An 18,886-nucleotide genomic window follows, 5' to 3' on the forward strand; every position below is an offset into this window, starting at 1 on the left:
TCCCCATCACGTGTGACGCTACCGGAGAGGGGAAGCGCGGGCCGGGCCTCCTGCTCTCCCCATCACGTGCGCCGCTACCGGAGAGGGGAAGCGCGGGCCGGGCCTCCTGCTCTCCCCATCACGTGCGCCGCTACCGGAGAGGGGAAGCGCGGCGCGGGACTCCTGCCACTCTTACGCCCCCCCCCCCAGCTTCCCGAACTCACCTCCTGCCCCAGCCAGATGCCACGGGGTCAAGGTAAGTCACACACCGTCTCCCACCCACGCACTGTCACCCACACACCCACCCAGTCACTTTCACCCACCCAGTCACCCACTCAGTCACTCACTCAGTCACCCACCCACTCAGTCACCCACCCACTCAGTCACCCACCCACCCACTCACTTAGTCACCCACCCACTCACTCAGTCACCCACTCACTCAGTCACCCACCCACTCACTCACTCAGTCACCCACCCACACACCCACCCAGTCACCCACTCAGTCACCCACTCAGTCACCCACACACCCACCCAGTCACCCACCCACACACCCACCCAGTCACTTTCACCCAGTCACCCACTTTCACCCAGTCACCCACTCAGTCACCCATTCAGTCAGTCACCCACCCATTCAGTAAGTCAGTCACCCACTCACCCACCCACTCACTCACTCAGTCACCCACCCACTCAGTCACCCACCCAGTCACCCAGTCACCCATTCAGTCAGTCACCCACCCATTCAGTCAGTCAGTCACCCACTCACCCACCCAGTCACCCACCCAGTCAGTCACCCACTCACCCACCCAGTCAGTCACCCACTCACCCACCCAGTCAGTCACCCACTCACCCACCCAGTCAGTCACCCACTCACCCACCCAGTCAGTCACCCACTCACCCACCCAGTCAGTCACCCACTCATCCACCCAGTCAGTCACCCACTCACCCACCCAGTCAGTCACCCACCCACCCAGTCAGTCACCCACCCACCCACCCAGTCAGTCACCCACCCACCCAGTCACCCATTCACCCAGTCTCCCATTCACCCACCCAGTCAGTCTCCCACTCACCCACCCAGTCAGTCTCCCACTCACCCACCCAGTCAGTCTCCCACTCACCCACCCACCGACCCAACTCACCCACCCAACCACCGACCCAAAGTCACCCACCGACCCAAAGTCACCCACCCACCGACCCAAAGTCAAACCGACCCAAAGTCACCCACCCACCGACCCAAAGTCACATACCCACCGACCCAAAGTACCACACCCACCGACCCAAAGTCAAACCGACACAAAGTCACCCACCCACCGACCCAAAGTCACCCACCCACCGACCCAAAGTCAAACCGACCCAAAGTCACCCACCCACTCAGTCACCCACCCACCCACTCAGTCAAGTGTCACACACCCACCCAGTCACCCACACACTCAGTCAACTCAGTCACCCACCTAGCTGTCAAGGGGAGGGGGAGCCTAACCCTGTCGTACGCCCCCCCAAAATTACATCCCGGGCAACGCCGGGTCTCTCAGCTAGTATATATATATACATGCATGCGGTGAGGGAATATTTAATATATTTTGAGGTGGTACGGGTATATTTAATATAAATGGGGGTGGTAGGGGTATATTTAATATATATGGGTGTGGTGGGGCTATATTTTATATGTATTGGGGAGGTGGTTTTTTTATATCTGTATTGGGGGCGTCACAACTTTTACCATTGTGTCCAGTATTTTTGGACAAGCCATCTGGTAACCCTACCCACCAATGCTAAAAATGTAAAATCTCCATTCTAAGTCTAGCTAGGAGGGCACGCTCTCCCCCCGCCGTGGCGCCCGGCACCCCGGCTCGCTCTGCCCCCGCCGTGGCACCCGGCACCCCGGCTCCGCTCACTCTCCGCCGCCCGGAAGTGGAACCCCGGCTCCACTCGCTCTCCGCCCGCCTGACACCCCGGTTCGTGTCACAACCGCTCGCAGCCTAGCAGTGCAGCACTTCCGGTGCCTGCTGCTACTAGTGAGCGCGTGGGAGGCTCACCTCTCGCGTGCCCCCTGAGCCCACCTCTCGCGTGCCCCCTGAGCCCACCTCACGCCCTGGGCAGCTGCCACGGGGATATCGGGGCCGGGGAGGGGAAGCGACTGGGGGGCAAGGAAGAAGGAACCCACCCGGTCAAGGTAAGTCACCCACCCAGTCACTCAAAAGTCACTGTCACCCACCCAGTCACTGTCACCCACCCAGTCACTGTCACCCACCCAGTCACTGTCACCCACCCAGTCACTGTTACCCACCCAGTCACTGCCTATCTCCCAGTCACCCACCCAGACACTGCCTGTCTCCCAGTCACCCACCCAGTCACTGTCTGTCTGTCTCCCAGTCACTGTCAACCGTCATTAACCCACCTTCATTCACCCACTTACCATCATTCACCCACCCACCATCATTCACCCACCCAGGCAGGCAGTCACATGTCTTTTGTTGAAAATATAAAAATAAACAGGTTGCATTGTAATGTCTTTTTCTGTATCACAATAACAGTTAAGTAAAAGTTGCGCGCTAAAAGATATTTTTTCGTGGTAGATGCGCTTTGGGTTCGGGGGGAGTTGCGTTATGGGTTCGGGGGGGGAGGGGCCTGCTCCTTTCATTTGTCCCTGGCCCCATGATTTTTGTTGGCGGCCCTGACTATAACGATGTAACATAATGATTGATACAAAAAGAGAAACAGCGCAAAAAACCTCATGGTTTAGTTAATAAATATGTGTTTATAGCTTAAAACAGGTGAGTATTGCACGTACATCAACAAAGATATAAATTGGCATGACATGTTAGGGACATGTACAGTATGGGTTTCAGTTGTTCACTGATTTACATAAATTTACAAGGAACCTGACACTAAAAAGACATTTCCTGAAAAAAGAAATAGGAAATGATCTATATAATAAAGACAAAGATTTAGATCTTACACTTGAGGATGAATATTTGACGTTATGTCAACATATTAATTTTAAACCGCCTTCTAGATTTTATCCAGCCCAGAGTAAAGGCAGTTTTATTGATTCTTTTTTAATGTGGTTAACAACGAATTTACATTATTAGTAAAAAAAAAATCGAAATATCTGACATTACACATAATTTAAATCACAATGAATATTTAGCTTTAAAAGAATTGCAGGACAAGAAAGACTTGATCATAAGACAAGCAGACAAAGGTGGGGGAGTGGTGCTCCAAAATCGAAAGGACAATGAAACTGAGGCAATACGTATATTAAGTGATTCCATGTATTATGGTAAACTCACTCAGGATCCCACTAAACAGTTCCTATTAGAACTTAAAGCCCTTCTCGATGAAGCTGTCGAGTCCACAGTAATTACCAAATCAGAATTTAAATTTCTGTACGTCCAATTCCCAATAATACCAGTGTATTATCATCTTCCCAAAATGCACAAGGCACTAATCGATCCACCCAGGAGACCAATAATCTCCGGCATCGGTTCTTCAACAGCGAATTTGTCTCAATATGTATACTATTTTCTACAGAAATATGTAAAGTTATTACCATCATATATTAAAGATACAACTGCCGTTTTAAATTTAGTTAAAACAATTAAATGGCTAGAAAATTACAGATGGGCAACTTTTGACGTCCAGTCGCTATATACTTGTATTCCTCATAACAAGGGTCTAGAAGCTATAAAAGAGACACTAGCACGAGACATAGATCTACATCCATTAAATTGTCAATTTATTACTGATGCCATTAATTTCATACTGTCACACAACTATTTTCTATTTATGAATCAATTTTTTATTCAGTTGTGTGGCACTGCTATGGGGACACGCTTTGCCGCCAGTTATGCCAACATATACATGGGGGCATGGGAGGATCGTTTCATCTGGAATAACAATCCATTTGCAAATAAAGTCATCATTTGGCAAAAATATATCGATGATGTCCTGTGCATTTGGGAGGGTGATGAAATACTTTGGACTTATTTAAAGTCTACTTAAACCAAAACGATTTTAACTTGAAATTTACTGCAGTGACTAATGTTAATAAAATAGATTTCTTTGACCTTAATTTAGAATCCAGAATAGGTCAGGAAATTAACACTAGAACCTTTTTTTTTTAAAGTGGACACCAACAACTTCCTATTGTCATCCAGTAATCACTAATGATCCTGGATTGACAATATACCCATAAGTCAGTTTATGCGCATTAAACGCAATTGTAGTCTTCAGACTGACTTTGAGGTTCAATCCACCACTCTATTTGAAAAGTTCATCGAACGAGGATATGGTAGGAATTTACTAATCAAATCTTTAGAGAAAGTTGACAATATGAGTAGGGAGTCACTATTGATACAAAAACAAAAAAAGAATAATGACACTACAAGTGGCAATAAGATTAAAGTTCCATTTATTACTGAGGTCAATTCAGTTAGTATGAATATTCAAAAAATCATTAATAGAAATTGGAACATTTTATGTAATGACCCTATTCTTGGTCCTCACCTCCATCCACAACCCAGCTTCATTTACCGTAGGGCAAAAAATTTAAAACATTATTTGGCACCAAGTGATATCGGACCACCGATTAATACATGATTAGAGATCCCTTGGATGCCAAAAAAAAACTAACGGTAACTTTAGCTGTGGAAAATGCAAAGCGTGCAATATGCTTAACTCAGATCGCAAACAATTTCAATCCAATACTACAAAAGAAAGTTTTGTTGTTAAAGATTGTATATCCTGCAAATCTACATATGTAATATATCTCCTACAGTGTGGATACCAATATATTGGGCGTACCAAAAGATATCTTAGAATAAGAATTCTGGAACACGCAAGAAACATCAGACTTGGTCTAGAACAGGGGTGGGGAACGTCAGGCCCGAGCAGTGTTTCTAGACATTTTAAAAATAAACATAATTGTGATCCCACACTTTTGAAATATATTGGTATCCAGATTGTTCCATCAGGAAGACGTGGTGGAGACAGAGATAAAATGCTTTCTAAACAAGAAAGTCTATGGATTTATAAAATGCAAACACTGTCTCCACCAGGTTTAATTGAGGAGATCGATGTCTGGTCATTGTATTAATATACACTTCCCTATTAGCTCTATATGGTTATTTTGTTACCTCATTTAGTTCATATACTAAATTTTAATTATTTAGACATCTAACATCGAGATCCTATTTTGTTATAACAATATTCTTAATATTAGTTCTAATTCTCTCTTTTCTATGATCCATTTCTGGTTTCTGGTATCGTCTTACCTGACATTCCCATTCTTCTATCGAGTAACATATAGCATTATCCACTGTCATCTATTATGCACTAATTTTTGTCTCTTTATTTTATAGAGATACTAATTCCTGTTTGTTATGATTTTTTATTAATAAAAATTGTTTAAACTTATTTATTTTATATTTTAATGTATTGATGTTCAAAAGTTATAGCAGTGTAGTGCAGATTGACTTTACCTCTGAGTGAGGGACTGTCCTATACATCAACAGCCAATCACAAGAAGGACATAGGTATAAAGAGCGCCCAGAAGGTAACCTCCAATATTCCCTGACGAAGTATATTCATATACGAAACGCATAGGAAGGACGAGGGCGCGTTACAACCCATTACCTATTGTGGTTCAGTTCTAAATGCCAACATTTACTTTGTTCGGGAAACTCTTTGTCTAAACTGCAAAAGACGCGACGCGAGTACTCAGACGGCGCCATCTGATGACGTCATCAGCACACGTGCGGTGAGCCGGAACTGGCAAGTGAATTCTCCTCTCCGTAACAGCGGCGGCAATACCCTCACTACACGGTGAGGGTTCCAACTTATTCGAGTGGAGGGAGCATCTATACAGCCAACAGAGAAGAAGGAGAGAGATCCGATCTGGCTGCTGGGCTGTAACAACGTGGTCCAAGGTCGCAGTCTGCATAGTGGTAACATGTCCCTAACATGTCATGCTGATTTATCTCTTTTTAGATGTACGTGCAATACTCACCTGTTTTGTATTGTATTGTATGTCTTTATTTATATAGCGCCATAAATGTACATACAGTAGCGCTTCACAGTAGTAATACATATCATAAAAATAACAGATAATATAAATAACAGATCATGGGAATAAGTGCTTCAGACATAAAAGTAACATTAAGGAAGAGGAGTCCCTGCTCCGAGGAGCTTACAATCTAATTGGTAGGTAGGGAGAACGTACAGAGAAAGCAGGAGGGAATTCTAGTAAGTGCGTCTGCAGGGGGCCAAGCTTTATGTATCATGTGTTCAGGATTATCCACAGTGCTATTCATATGCTTCTTTAAGCAGATGTGTCTTAAGCTATAAACACATATTTATTTACTACACCATGAGGTTTTTTGCGCTGTTTCTCTTTTTGTTTTTGTATTAGTCTTGGTATGTGGAGCCATCCAACGAACACAGCAGCATTTACCTCTATTCAAAACATGTTATATTTGTTATAATCACTTTCTAAGGGTTTAACACTGTCTATATTTGCACTAGCAAATTTATACTCTAGCACATTATCACATTTTTATGAGCGCAGGTCGCCCTTTTTTCACAACATAATGATTGAGCAATTGTTCAGTGGAGCTTAACATTTAAACAGAGAAAGTGTGAGTTGACGGAGGAGTGATGGAGGGTTATTGGGCGGAGAATCAAGAGATGGCCTAACTTTTTGACATGAGCCAAGGATGTACCTTTTTTATTTCTTTGAATTAAAAAAATATGGGGAACCAGTGAAGATATTTACTTGAAAGCAAACACATAAAGAGTGATGGCTGTGGTTGTAATACATCTTTAAAAATACCTAATGCTAACTCAAGTGTAACATACACCACATGCAAAACCTCCAATGCACAATTGATGGAATTGTAGATTTGCATTATAATCAAACTAACTCCCAGAATGTGCATGGGTAATGGAAATAACAAAGCTTGGTAGCTCTATATAACAGTGAGGGCAGCTTAAGTGGGAACCAAAGTCTGTCTGTCTCTGCCACTGACGGTATCTCGTGTCAGAGTTTCAGAATTAGTGATTTGTGAAGAACAATCAAGGTCAAAGGCAAGACAATGGATTTCCCTCTTCGTATGTGTTTCTCAGTCCTGCTGTGGATTGAGTTAATCTTGGGGATTACACTAAATTCATTTATCGTGGCAACAAGTTGCGTGGAATGGATGACATTTAAGCGCCTGCGTACCAGTGACAAAATCTTGGCGTGTCTGGGGTTGTCCAGATTTTGTTTTCAATGTGTTATTATCTTACATAATATATTTCGTATATATTTACCAGAGTTATATTTTCAGATGTATTTTTATGTCATTTTTTTGGTTGTAAGAATGTTTCTGAACTTCTCCAGTCTCTGGTTTGCCACTGTACTCTGTGTATACTACTGCGTTAAAATCACAAACTACAAACATTCCTTACTCATCTATGTGAAAGTCCGGATCAACAAAATAGTCCCATGGTTACTTGTGGCATCTCTGCTAACTTCTCTGGCTTCCAGTCTCCCATTCGGCTGGTATGCTATGACCTTGAATGGCAATAATTCAACAAACAGCCTCTTGAAAAACAGCACTGTGCAAGATATTATTGTGGTGCAAGATTATACCAACCAGGACATTAAATATGGCTTAGGATCTTCGCTGCCATTCACCATATTTTGTGTTGCTACTTTCCTTTTAATTAAATCGCTTTGGATGCACATCAGACAGATGAGAAGCAGCGGCATGAGCATTAGAAGCCCCAGCTTGGACACTCACTACAGAGTAGTAAAAAGTATGGTCTTCTTCCTTTTGCTCTATATCATTTTTTTCAGTAGCATGAATGTGATATTTTCAAAGGTGCTGCCAATGGGAAGTCCTTGGTTTGTGTTCCTCTTAATTTTGACTTCTGCCTATCCGTTTCTGCACTCTGCGGTTCTAATCTTCTACAATAAGAAGCTCAAACAGACACTTCTAGATATATGCCACAGAGCTGTGAAGTTTACTCAAAAACAGAGAAATTCTGCCAAATCCAGCACAGATTTCACAACTGGAACATCCACATGGTAAATATCTAGATTGTTAAACAATATGGCAATTTTACTGACCAAAACAAATTATGGCAGTCTAATCAGATGAAAGAAATAATGGGTATTTGCCAGATAACATTCAATTCAAATGGACACAAAGAAACTAGAAATAGATTGTCTATTTTTCACACACTGGGTGTTAAATATTTCTAACATTGTGATGTTGTTTTAAAAAACTTAGCACTGCTTAGGGGGCAATAAAAAAAAAGAAAGAAAAAAGAGAGGCACAGTTAGAATGGCAAAGCAGACACAAACATACATTTAAAAAAGGTGAATAAATAATCCCCAACCCATTTACTGCCAGATGGGTCATCAATTGATTGGGTTTATTTCGTAGAGGCAAAATAATGCCGATTAATGCGCTTCACATGGAGGTTTCTGTGCTATACTGCCCTGATCAGCACTATTGCAGTTTAATGAATAGTCCCCATTGTCTTTTTCATAGAGATCACTTACTTAATAATATACTATTAAGCTTTTACTTCTGATTTTAGAAATTCTGAGTATTAATATGCAATATGTTCTGCCCTTACAAATAGAAAATATATTGCATAGGTGAATGATGTTATTGGTTTGCATTGCAGATATGTGTTGCTAATTGGATTTTCAATGGTAAAATACCAAACTAGCCCGTACCACACGGCAGAATAAATACTCCCTCATTATTTGGTCACTTTTTGATTTACTAACACAATAAATAAGTGGTAAACTAGGGTAAGACTAGGGAGGGGGAGGGAAAGGAAGGGAGGAAAGGTAGCCCTCGCTACAGCTCTGCAATAGGGTGCTACTATCCGGGGCAAAATAAGTGATATACTAGAGAAAAGAATCCCTATAATGAGAGCACTCCAAAGAATGATAAGACCTTAGTAGGTGACCAAGTGGTACTCAAATGATAACTAGACAGGGTGATGCCACAACAGGACCAGTTGAAAATATTGTAATGTGATTCGAAGTTAAGAACAGTAACTTTATTAGGAGTATTACTCACTAAAACTAAAATAATTGGTCGCGAACCTAAATAAGAAAAAATGCCTACAAAATTTGACGAATTAAAATGGGGGTGTATAACTTCGCGGACTACCTGTTAGGTTATGTCAAGCATGTCAGGTAAGTATTAGATTAGCTTCACGTAAGTGAATATATAAACCAGTTTTGTGGTACTGCTCATGTATATTAGGGCACTGTTACTTAATGGTCCCTGTGTACCAAACTTGATGGTAAAATAACCTATCCAAGATGTATATCTGCTAGGTAGTTATGCCCTCTTAAAGTAAGATTAAAGTATAATTATAAAGTATAATTATCATATGAGTACCACTTGGTCACCCACTAAGGTCTTATCATTTTTTGGAGTGCTCTCATTATAGGGGATTCTTTTCTCTGGTATATCTCACAATAAATAAGTGAAAGGTCATACGATGCATTCAAAGGGTCACTCTATCCTGGGAATAACAGTGTTTATGGGATTAATTGATTAAATGGAGGTGATTGACACCTTTAAAAAAATAAATAAAAGCAACTATACGTATTGTTAAAAAACGTAAGCACCCAGTGTAGCCACAGTAAACAAATGCTTTGGAGGGCTTTAATCATCTTTATCTCTTTTAGGTAGGAAAAAATACCCCATTCATGCGGTCTTCATCATAATATAATAATATTTGCACATAAATACATGGTTTAAACACAGTATGAAAAAATGTTGAACAGAATAATAATGGATAACAATAAGCTGTATTGCACATACAGATTTATGAAACCATGTAAATGCTAGACGTGAATAAGGGAGCCGATTGGATCCTTAAATAGTGTGTGAGTAACTACCACAATAAGGTTGTAACTGCCTACACAATAAATAACCACAATGAGATTATTGACTCCTAATGCAGCACTTAATTTCTATCACATATACTGTATAAAAATGTACTCTAGAAAAATCACAGCCCATGTGAAACGTGCATCGGGTCGGTGTGTGAATGGAGTCAGATTAAGAACTTGCTTATGGTCTTCTTTCTTTTCCTAAATATCATTTTTTTCACTAATATGAATGTGATATTTTCCTGGGTGCTGCCAATAGGAAACCCTTGGTTTGTGTTCCTCTATATTTTGACTTCTGCCTATCTGTTTCTGCACTCTGTGGTTCTGATCTTCTACAATAAAAAGCTCAAACAGACACTTCTAGATATATGCCACGGAGCTGTGAAATTTACTCAAAAACAGAGAAATTCTGCCAAATTCAGCAACGATTTCACAACTGGACGTCCACATGGTAAATATCAAGATTGTTAAACAATATGGCAATTTTACTGACCAAAACTAATGATGGTAGTCTAATCAGATGAAAGAAATAATGGGTATTTGCCAGATAACATTCAATTCAAATGGACACAAAGAAACTAGAAATAGATTTTCTATTTTTCATACTGGGTGTTAAATCTTTCTAACATTGATATGTTGTTTTAAAAAAACTATGTTCTTAGCACTGCTTAGGGGGCGATGAAAACAAGAAAGAAAGAAGAGAGGCACAGTTACAATGGCAAAGCAGACACAAACATACATTTAAAGAAGGTGAATAAATAATCCCCAACCCATTTACTGCCAGATGGGTCATCAAATTATTGGGGTTATTTCATAAATACAAAATAATGCCGATCAAGGCATTATCACATGGAAGTTTGTACTATACTGCCCCGATCAGCACTATTGCAGTTTAATGAATAGTCCCCATTGTCTTTTTCATAGAGATCACTCACTTAATAATATGCTATTAAGCTTTTTCTTCTGATTTTAGAAATTCTGAGTATTAATCTGCAATATGTTCTGCCCTTACACATAGAAAATATATTGCATAGGTGAACGATTTTATTGGTTTGCATTGCAGATATGTGTTGCTAATTGGATTTTCAATGGTAAAATACCAAACTAGCACGTACCACACGGCAGAATAAATACTCCCTCATTATTTAGTCACTTTTTGATTTACAAACACAATAAATAAGTGGTAAGCTCATACGATGCATTTAAAGTGTCACGCTATCCTGGGAATAACAGTGCCTATGGGATTAGATGAATAATTCAGGTGATTGACACCTTTAAAAAAAGAAAACAGGCAACCGTGCGAATTTTTAAAAAAAAACTTAAGCATCCAGTTTAGCCGCAGTAAACAAATGCGTTGGAGGGCTTTAATCCTCTTTATCTCTTTTAGGTAGGAAAAAATACCCCATTCATGCGATCTTCATCATAATATAATAATATTTGCACATAAATACATGGTTTAAACACAGTAAGAAAAAATGTTGCACGGAATAAGAATGGTTAACAATAAGCTGTATTGCACATACAGATTTATGAAACCATGTGAATGGTAGACGTGAATAAGGGAACCAATTGGACCCTTAAATAGTGTGTGAGTAAATACCACAATAAGGTTGTAACTGCCGACACAATAAATAACCAAAATTAGATTATTGACTCCTAACACAGCACTTAATTTCCATCACATATACAGTATACAAGTGTATTCTAGAAAAATCACAGCCCATGTGAAACGCGCATCGGGTCGGTGTGCAAATGGAGTCAGATGAAGAATTTGCTTTTGAAAGACATTTATGAAACATACTGATGTGATAGAACACAGAAGATAAAGGACTATTACAACCATGATAGTTGGGACAATCCTATCCAATCATTTGTGTGTATATCTTTCTCAGTGCTATTACTACGTGTCTTTTATACATATATTTTTATACAGTGTATGTGATGGGAATTAAGCGCTGCATTAGGGGTCAAAATATCAATGTGGTATTTATCGTGTAAAAGTCCTATAAAGTATATACACAAAGTGAGTCTTGCTCAGTTGAGTGTATAGCTTCCAGTGTTTTGCTGGCCTAGTTTTAGCCCTTTGTGGATACAATGCAAAGTTTAATTTTTAAAGCAACATGCATGTTTCTTTGAAAACATTATCGATTACAATGCTGTTATACAGATACAGATATCATCTGTGTATAGCAGTGTAGCGGTCATGTAAAATGCCTACAGTCATGTCTCCTGCTGGCAGTAAGGCCTGGTAAGTGTGGTCATGCCAGCAGAAAACATGGAGGTTTTCCCTCACACCCTGGTGGGGTGCTCTGTGTATGGCTGGGACTGGTCACATGCTCTGACTCCATGGTTAGTGATGTCAGAGATGTGTCAGCCTCAGAAGCTTACATAAGGCACAGCACTGTGTTCAAGAGTGGTTAGTTGTTCTGCTGAGGAAGGAGTTCCAGCTCTTGTCAGAGCTGAGGAAGGAGTTCAAGTTCTATCAGAGTGTCAGTTATGTTATAGTAACTCCATGGGAGGCTGTGTCCAGGGACCTGGCACAGGACAGTGATTCCTGCGGGAATAGTGAATCCCTGATCTAGGTGACATACCTAACTAAAGGGAGCACTGGCGAGATGAGAGGCTGAAGATACTCCTTGTGGAGGGCAGTTGCCCTGCCGTGTCAATAAAGATGAGTTCAGCCAGAAACCCTCTCGTGTATCTATCTGGAATGAGTGTACAGAGAGGAGCACCACGGAGGAGTTCCTCGCCAGGATCATCCCCTTGCGGACGCAGGGACCCTGGTGAGGTGGAGGCGCTGCACTGGAACTAGGTGAGACTCAGCACACTACCTCAGCTGCCTGTCTGACGGGTCCTCCCCACACACCATCATGCGGGAGGCTCAGGAGTCCTGTAGCCAACAGGTGCACCATCAGGCATATCTACACTGTAATGGGGTCCGGTTAGACCACAGGGGCCAATGTGAGATTGGGTGGGTCAGGCCGGGCCAGAAATACCGTTACAGCAGTAAACACTGTATACATGTATTTATCCTTCTTTTACAGAAGCAGCTGGTATGCAGTGTACAGCCTGGAGAGCAGCACCTTGCAGTTGAGTGACCGGAAGCTGATTAGATACAAGAAGTTCCTCCCCAGTGGATCCCTCCATTCTCCATCTCATTGTGCTCTTTCTTACAGACTCCTTTGCTCTGTCAGTTTAATTCTAGTAGCCCCATTATTTGTTCTCTTGCTTTCAGGACGTCTGTGAGAGGCGCACACTGTATAATCACTGGATTATATATCACCAATTTTCAATAATGTTTGATGTTTTATTTTATTTATGCAATAAAAATTAGTTACCCCTAGGGTGGCTATATAATATATAGGAAGTTGGTTATTATTAGTGTGTGGAAAGCAAAGAATGTAATTTAACATTTCAACACACCGGCTTCCATGACCTTTAATAAAAACAGTAAATACCCATTTGGGGTTAATTCATTGTACCCAGGAGAGGCAGATCACAGTTGAGTTGATAGAGGTTTTCTGCAATAAGCCACTTTTTAGTATATTGAAAGATCTCCTTTGTATTATAATTTAATGACCTAGGTTTAATGTGTAATAAAGCTAAATACAGCCATATTTGTTTCCAAATTTATTGGCTGCAGCTTGAAACTGAAATGCTGTATTTTTAATCACACAGTATCCCGGTTATGATGATTGGAACAAATGAGTATTATTTAGCAAGCAAATACTGTGTGTGTGTGTGTGTGTGTGTGTGTGTGTGTGTGTGTGTGTGTGTGTGTGTGTGTGTGTGTGTGTGTGTGTGTGTGTGTGTGTGTGTGTGTGTGTGTGTGTGTGTGTGTGTGTGTGTTTCTCTGTCTTATATACTGTTACAGGATTCAGTAACCAACTTTAGCAGAATATTAGGAATCTTAGGAATCTCCAAATATTTGTGGGGGGGGGGTGGAGTTAACGGAGATTCCTTTTAGGTTTAACGCAATAGAACAGATAGGTCAAAGTAAATAGCATAGGTCTGCAAAATAACATAGCAGTCCTTAATCTCAGGTATATAAAAGGGAGTTCAGGCTCTCCCGCAGACAGGTGCTCTGCAACCTGTTTCCCACACAGATTGAGAGCAGAGAGAGCAGGAAGTCTGCTGCCTGCCTTTTAAACCTCCACTTTCCAATCAGCTAGCAGACCTATACGCTAGGGTGTGTTTTTTTCTGGTCTGCTAGAGTGAGAAAGTTTTTAACCTCTTATATACTCTCAAACAGAGAGATAAAAATGGAACTGTGGAACTTTGATGCTATCATTATATTAATTTCCACACTACTCCCTACACTGTGGGTGGGACTGACTTTTGAGAGAAGGACACCAGGGATATTGGTGCGAAGCACCCTAGGTACTTTGGGGACCCTCAACCGTTATATTGTGTTGTGTGTGATATATACTGTGTGGTACAGGTTGCCGTATTTTATGTTAGTAAACCAGTTGATATATACCCTGTGTGTGGTTACTGTTGGTATCAGTTCCTGTGATGGGCTTATCCTGCTAAACTGGGATCCCTCACAGGTGGAGGCGCTGGACCGAAGCGAGCAAGAAATCACCCCAGGCTCCCAATGGCGGAGGCCTTCTGGTAGCCAAACATGTAACGGCAGTACCGGCAGTACCGGCAGTACCGGCAGTTCCTTTATTGATGGGGAAAAGGGGCTACACTAATATATGCATTGATACTCATGATAAGTGGAAAACAAACCTACTATGGGTGGTACCAGGGATAATATGGACAGATTAAGCTAATAAAGCCAGTATCCAGTTCTCCAGTATCCAGTTATCCTAGCCAACAGTAAATTATACTTCTAGAGTATAAAGAATAAGTGTCCACGATCAGGAATACTGAATTAAAAGGCCCCAAATAAGGGTAAGTACTCACTTCATGATGCGCTGACGTATACAGCCTCTTGACTCCATTGCGTGCTCCCATCCGGTAGATAGCCAATGTAGAAATCCTAATGAGGGATGATAGTGCAAAGCAAAACAAAAGCATGGAACTCAGCACAAAAGATAAATTAAAAACTATTTAATGGATGGGTGACAGATCAAAAAATGTGGGTAAGTGAATCATTCTAATGCGTTTTGCGCATATCTGGCGGTTTATCAAAGAGTCTAATGTCCCTTGTGGTCTTTCCTGTTTTGTAGATGCCCGTAAGTCCGAAAACCGGAAGTGACACGGTGCATGCAGTGAGCACACCGTCCACAGTCACCCTATAAGAGATCTGTCTGTATACCTAATATGGCTGCCGACAGGAAGTGACCTTTCACCCTCACTGAAGCTACCATCGCCATCTTGCTTCCTGGCAATTCCTGCTCCTCACTTCCTGATAGGAAGTCAGCTTTTCTCTGGCCCTCATTGTCAGCAGTTGCTTCTGGCCTTTAAATAGCAGGCAGTTGCTCCGTGCAGTGCTCGTGCAAAGTTCTCTGTATCTTGTTTTGCTTGAGCCCTGTCTTTGTCTCTGTATTTATGGAAAATAGCTGAAGCGCTCAAATGCAGGTATATCTCAAAATGATAATAAGCCAGACCACTGTACCAGGGTACTAACAATTGATATAGTACCTATTGTGTCATATAATGGGTACTATCCTCCTGAAGACAGGTGGTGTGTGGTGCAACCCACTCACCATCAGTCTCATTGGCAGGTTCCCCTGAAAAATATACAAATACTCACATCCTGGTAGGGCAGGCAGGCAGGCTGTGCAGCTACTCAATGCAATACAGGGAAAAAGGAGACCAAAAAGCGCACCACCACAAATGTAGCAGGAAGAACCCAGGACAAAAAATGATTAAAAGGGCACTTTAATGTGACAAAAGACCCATCCAACGCGTTTTGAACGTCACAGCGTTCTTTTTCAAGGATAAAACACAATGTGATAACATCCATTATATACCCTCTTACCTATGGGCCGTTTCACGCCAAAAATCGGAACCTGATGACGTCATGACGCTGTGCGCGTCATCGCGCATGCGCAGAGCGACGCAGTGCCGATCTAAGGGCAAAAGGAAGTACCAAAGGCAGTGTGGCCATGGATTTTTTTTGTGATTATTGTGTTCCTATGTTTGCCCACATCCAAGATGGCCACACTGGCTTTGGTACTTCCTTTTGCCCTTAGATCGGCACTGAGTCGCTCTGCGCATGCGCTATGACGCGCGCAGCGTCATGACGTCATCAGGTTCCGATTTTTAGCGCGAAACGGCCCACAGGTAAGAGGGTATATAATGGATGTTATCACATTGTGTTTTATCCTTGAAAAAGAACGCTGTGACGTTCGAAACGCGTTGGATGGGTCTTTTGTCACATTAAAGTGCCCTTTTAATCATTTTTTGTCCTGGGTTCTTCCTGCTCCGTTTGAGCTGGTGCGCTTTTTGGTCTCCTTTTTCTCTGTATTTACCTGATCGTGCTTGACCTCTGCCTGGACCTGACAACCCCTTCCTGCAGCTTGCCTCGACACCGGAATTGGACCTGACTATCCCTGCTTCCCGTCCCAAATGGAGTGAGCATCCAGGATACATTCAGGATAGGTATAGGTCTCCCTATAGACAAGAGATGTTAAGAAAGGAGGTCCCCTGATAGATATAATAGATCTAGAAATATTGGGAATATCAGAGTTATAATAAAAGATTTCAACGAAAGGGAGGTTTTACATCTAGAGACCAAGGATATTACTTTAGAAGAGAAGATAAGGAAGAGAGGCCTAAACCTGAAGTCCCTAAAAAAGAGAAACGCCCAAAGCAGGATGAAACAAACAGGTATTGCGCTCATAAGTGATAAATAAGGAATAAGTGATATTGTGATCTGGATATATAACCTTATTGGAGGGAGGTTTTGTGCTGCTGTTCTTTGAGGATGGCTCAGCAATCCAACTAGTACAGAAAAAAGAAGAAAAAAACAGCGCAAAAAAACCTCATAGTGTAGTATTTAAAATCAATTTATAGGATAAAAGGTGATTATTGCACGTACATCAATAAAAGCATATATCAGCAAGACATGTTATGGACATGTTACCACTCGCGGGAACAGATGGGCGCGGGCTGATGGATATCTGGAACGTCCTTCGGTCTCAGGTGTGCAGCTTAGCGGGAAGTTCAAACCTCCTTGAGGAATCTCCCCGCAGCAGCCGTCTGCTTGGAAGTGATGTTCTCCGGTCTCTGGTAAACAGCTCGGCGGGAAGTTCAAACTTCCTTGAGGGATCTCCCTGCAGCAGCCGTCAGCTCCGACGTGATGATCTCCCGATCAGTTCCGGATTCGTCCGCGACAACTCTGACGTCATCAGATGGCGCCCTTCTATCGCTCGCGTCTCTCCGCATTCAATAGTATAACGAGTGGAAGTCCCAAACACCGTATAAAAGATATATGCAGTAAATATAGCCGCAATGGGATAAAAGAAAATAAAGGAACGCGCCCTCTCCTACGCGTTTCGTAAAAATACTTCTTCAGGGAAAAACAGAGGAAGTTCCGGGGGCGGTTCATATATTCTCAAAACTAATTTGATTGGCCACAATAAATGAGCATAACTTTCTCCACCTGGGAAGGCAGGGCAGCGTCTCAAATCGGAATATAGGAGATACATAAACATTTAACAAAATACAAATACATTCAATTTTAATAACCAATTTGCGGGATAATAATATTTAGATGCGGGAGGATGAGTGCATATAGCATCACTATCTGGCATTAAATGTTTAAGAATGGATAAAAAGGATATAGAAAATGATAAGGTCTAACCTTAAACACACAGACAGTTGTAATTTCGAGAAAGGGAATATGGATAATGTATATACTTAAAATATATATATTTAAAAAATCTACTGGTATTAGTAACACTAAGAATGATTTAAAAAGACAGATTAAAACAGAGACCAGATATCAATCTCTTCATTAAGACCTAGTGGAGATAGAGTTTGGAGTTTATAGATCCACAAACTCTCTTGTTTAGATAATTTTTTATCTCTATCTCCACCACGTCTCCCTGCTTGAACATAACTTTCTCCACCTGGGAAGGCAGGGCAGCGTCTCAAATCGGAATATACTGCACCGACACACTTTATTCGAGCAAATACCCAGTATGTACCTGGCAGATACCTGGAATGCGCCGCTCCTCACCTCTGACAAGCCCCGTTGCGTTTGCCTTCCCAGCCTGGGTTCATGCCTGGCTGACGGGCGGCTGATCTGTTAAATGATAATGATTAGGATTTAATAGGCTGCAATGCTTCGCGTCTCTACCAGATGGCATAAATTCATGAATTGTAATGCAGTATTGCAGCCAGCGGGAATAAAATGCTTCAATCCCTGCTTGGAAAATACCTCAATGCACTCGGGCAGAAAACAGTCACAAACCTCAATACACCCGGGTATACCCGAATTCGTGGGACTAGCCGAGCTCGAATAAAGTGTGTCGCCAGTGTAGGAGATACATAAACATTTAACAAAATACAAATACATTCAATTTTAATAACCAATTTGCGGTAGTAGGTCTTAATGAAGAGATTGATATCTGGTCTCTGTTTTAATCTGTCTTTTTAAATCATTCTTAGTGTTACTAATACCAGTAGATTTTTTAAATATATATTTTTTAAGTATATACATTATCCATATTCCCTTTCTCGAAATTACAACTGTCTGTGTGTTTAAGGTTAGACCTTATCATTTTCTATATCCTTTTTATCCATTCTTAAACATTTAATGCCAGATAGTGATGCTATATGCACTCATCCTGTTTTTAAAACATGACTAACATCTGTTTCTTTATTTTTAGAAGTCTTATTTTTAGAATTCCTACTACCGCAAATTGGTTATTAAAATTGAATGTATTTGTATTTTGTTAAATGTTTATGTATCTCCTATATTCCGATTTGAGACGCTGCCCTGCCTTCCCAGGTGGAGAAAGTTATGCTCATTTATTGTGGCCAATCAAATTAGTTTTGAGAATATATGAACCGCCCCCGGAACTTCCTCTGTTTTTCCCT

General features: G+C 41.5%; 1 protein-coding gene across 1 annotated transcript; it reads left to right on the forward strand.

Annotated features, from left to right (window-relative positions):
- The first annotated feature begins 7,337 nt into the window (after positions 1-7,337).
- On the forward strand, positions 7,338-8,051 carry LOC142492464 (taste receptor type 2 member 40-like). Its single transcript, XM_075595101.1, has one exon. The coding sequence runs from the start codon at positions 7,338-7,340 to the stop codon at positions 8,049-8,051; it is 714 nt and encodes a 237-aa protein (XP_075451216.1).
- The last annotated feature ends 10,835 nt before the right edge of the window (positions 8,052-18,886 follow it).

The sequence above is a fragment of the Ascaphus truei genome, chromosome 4, assembly GCF_040206685.1.
Source record: "Ascaphus truei isolate aAscTru1 chromosome 4, aAscTru1.hap1, whole genome shotgun sequence".
Lineage (NCBI taxonomy): Eukaryota > Metazoa > Chordata > Amphibia > Anura > Ascaphidae > Ascaphus > Ascaphus truei.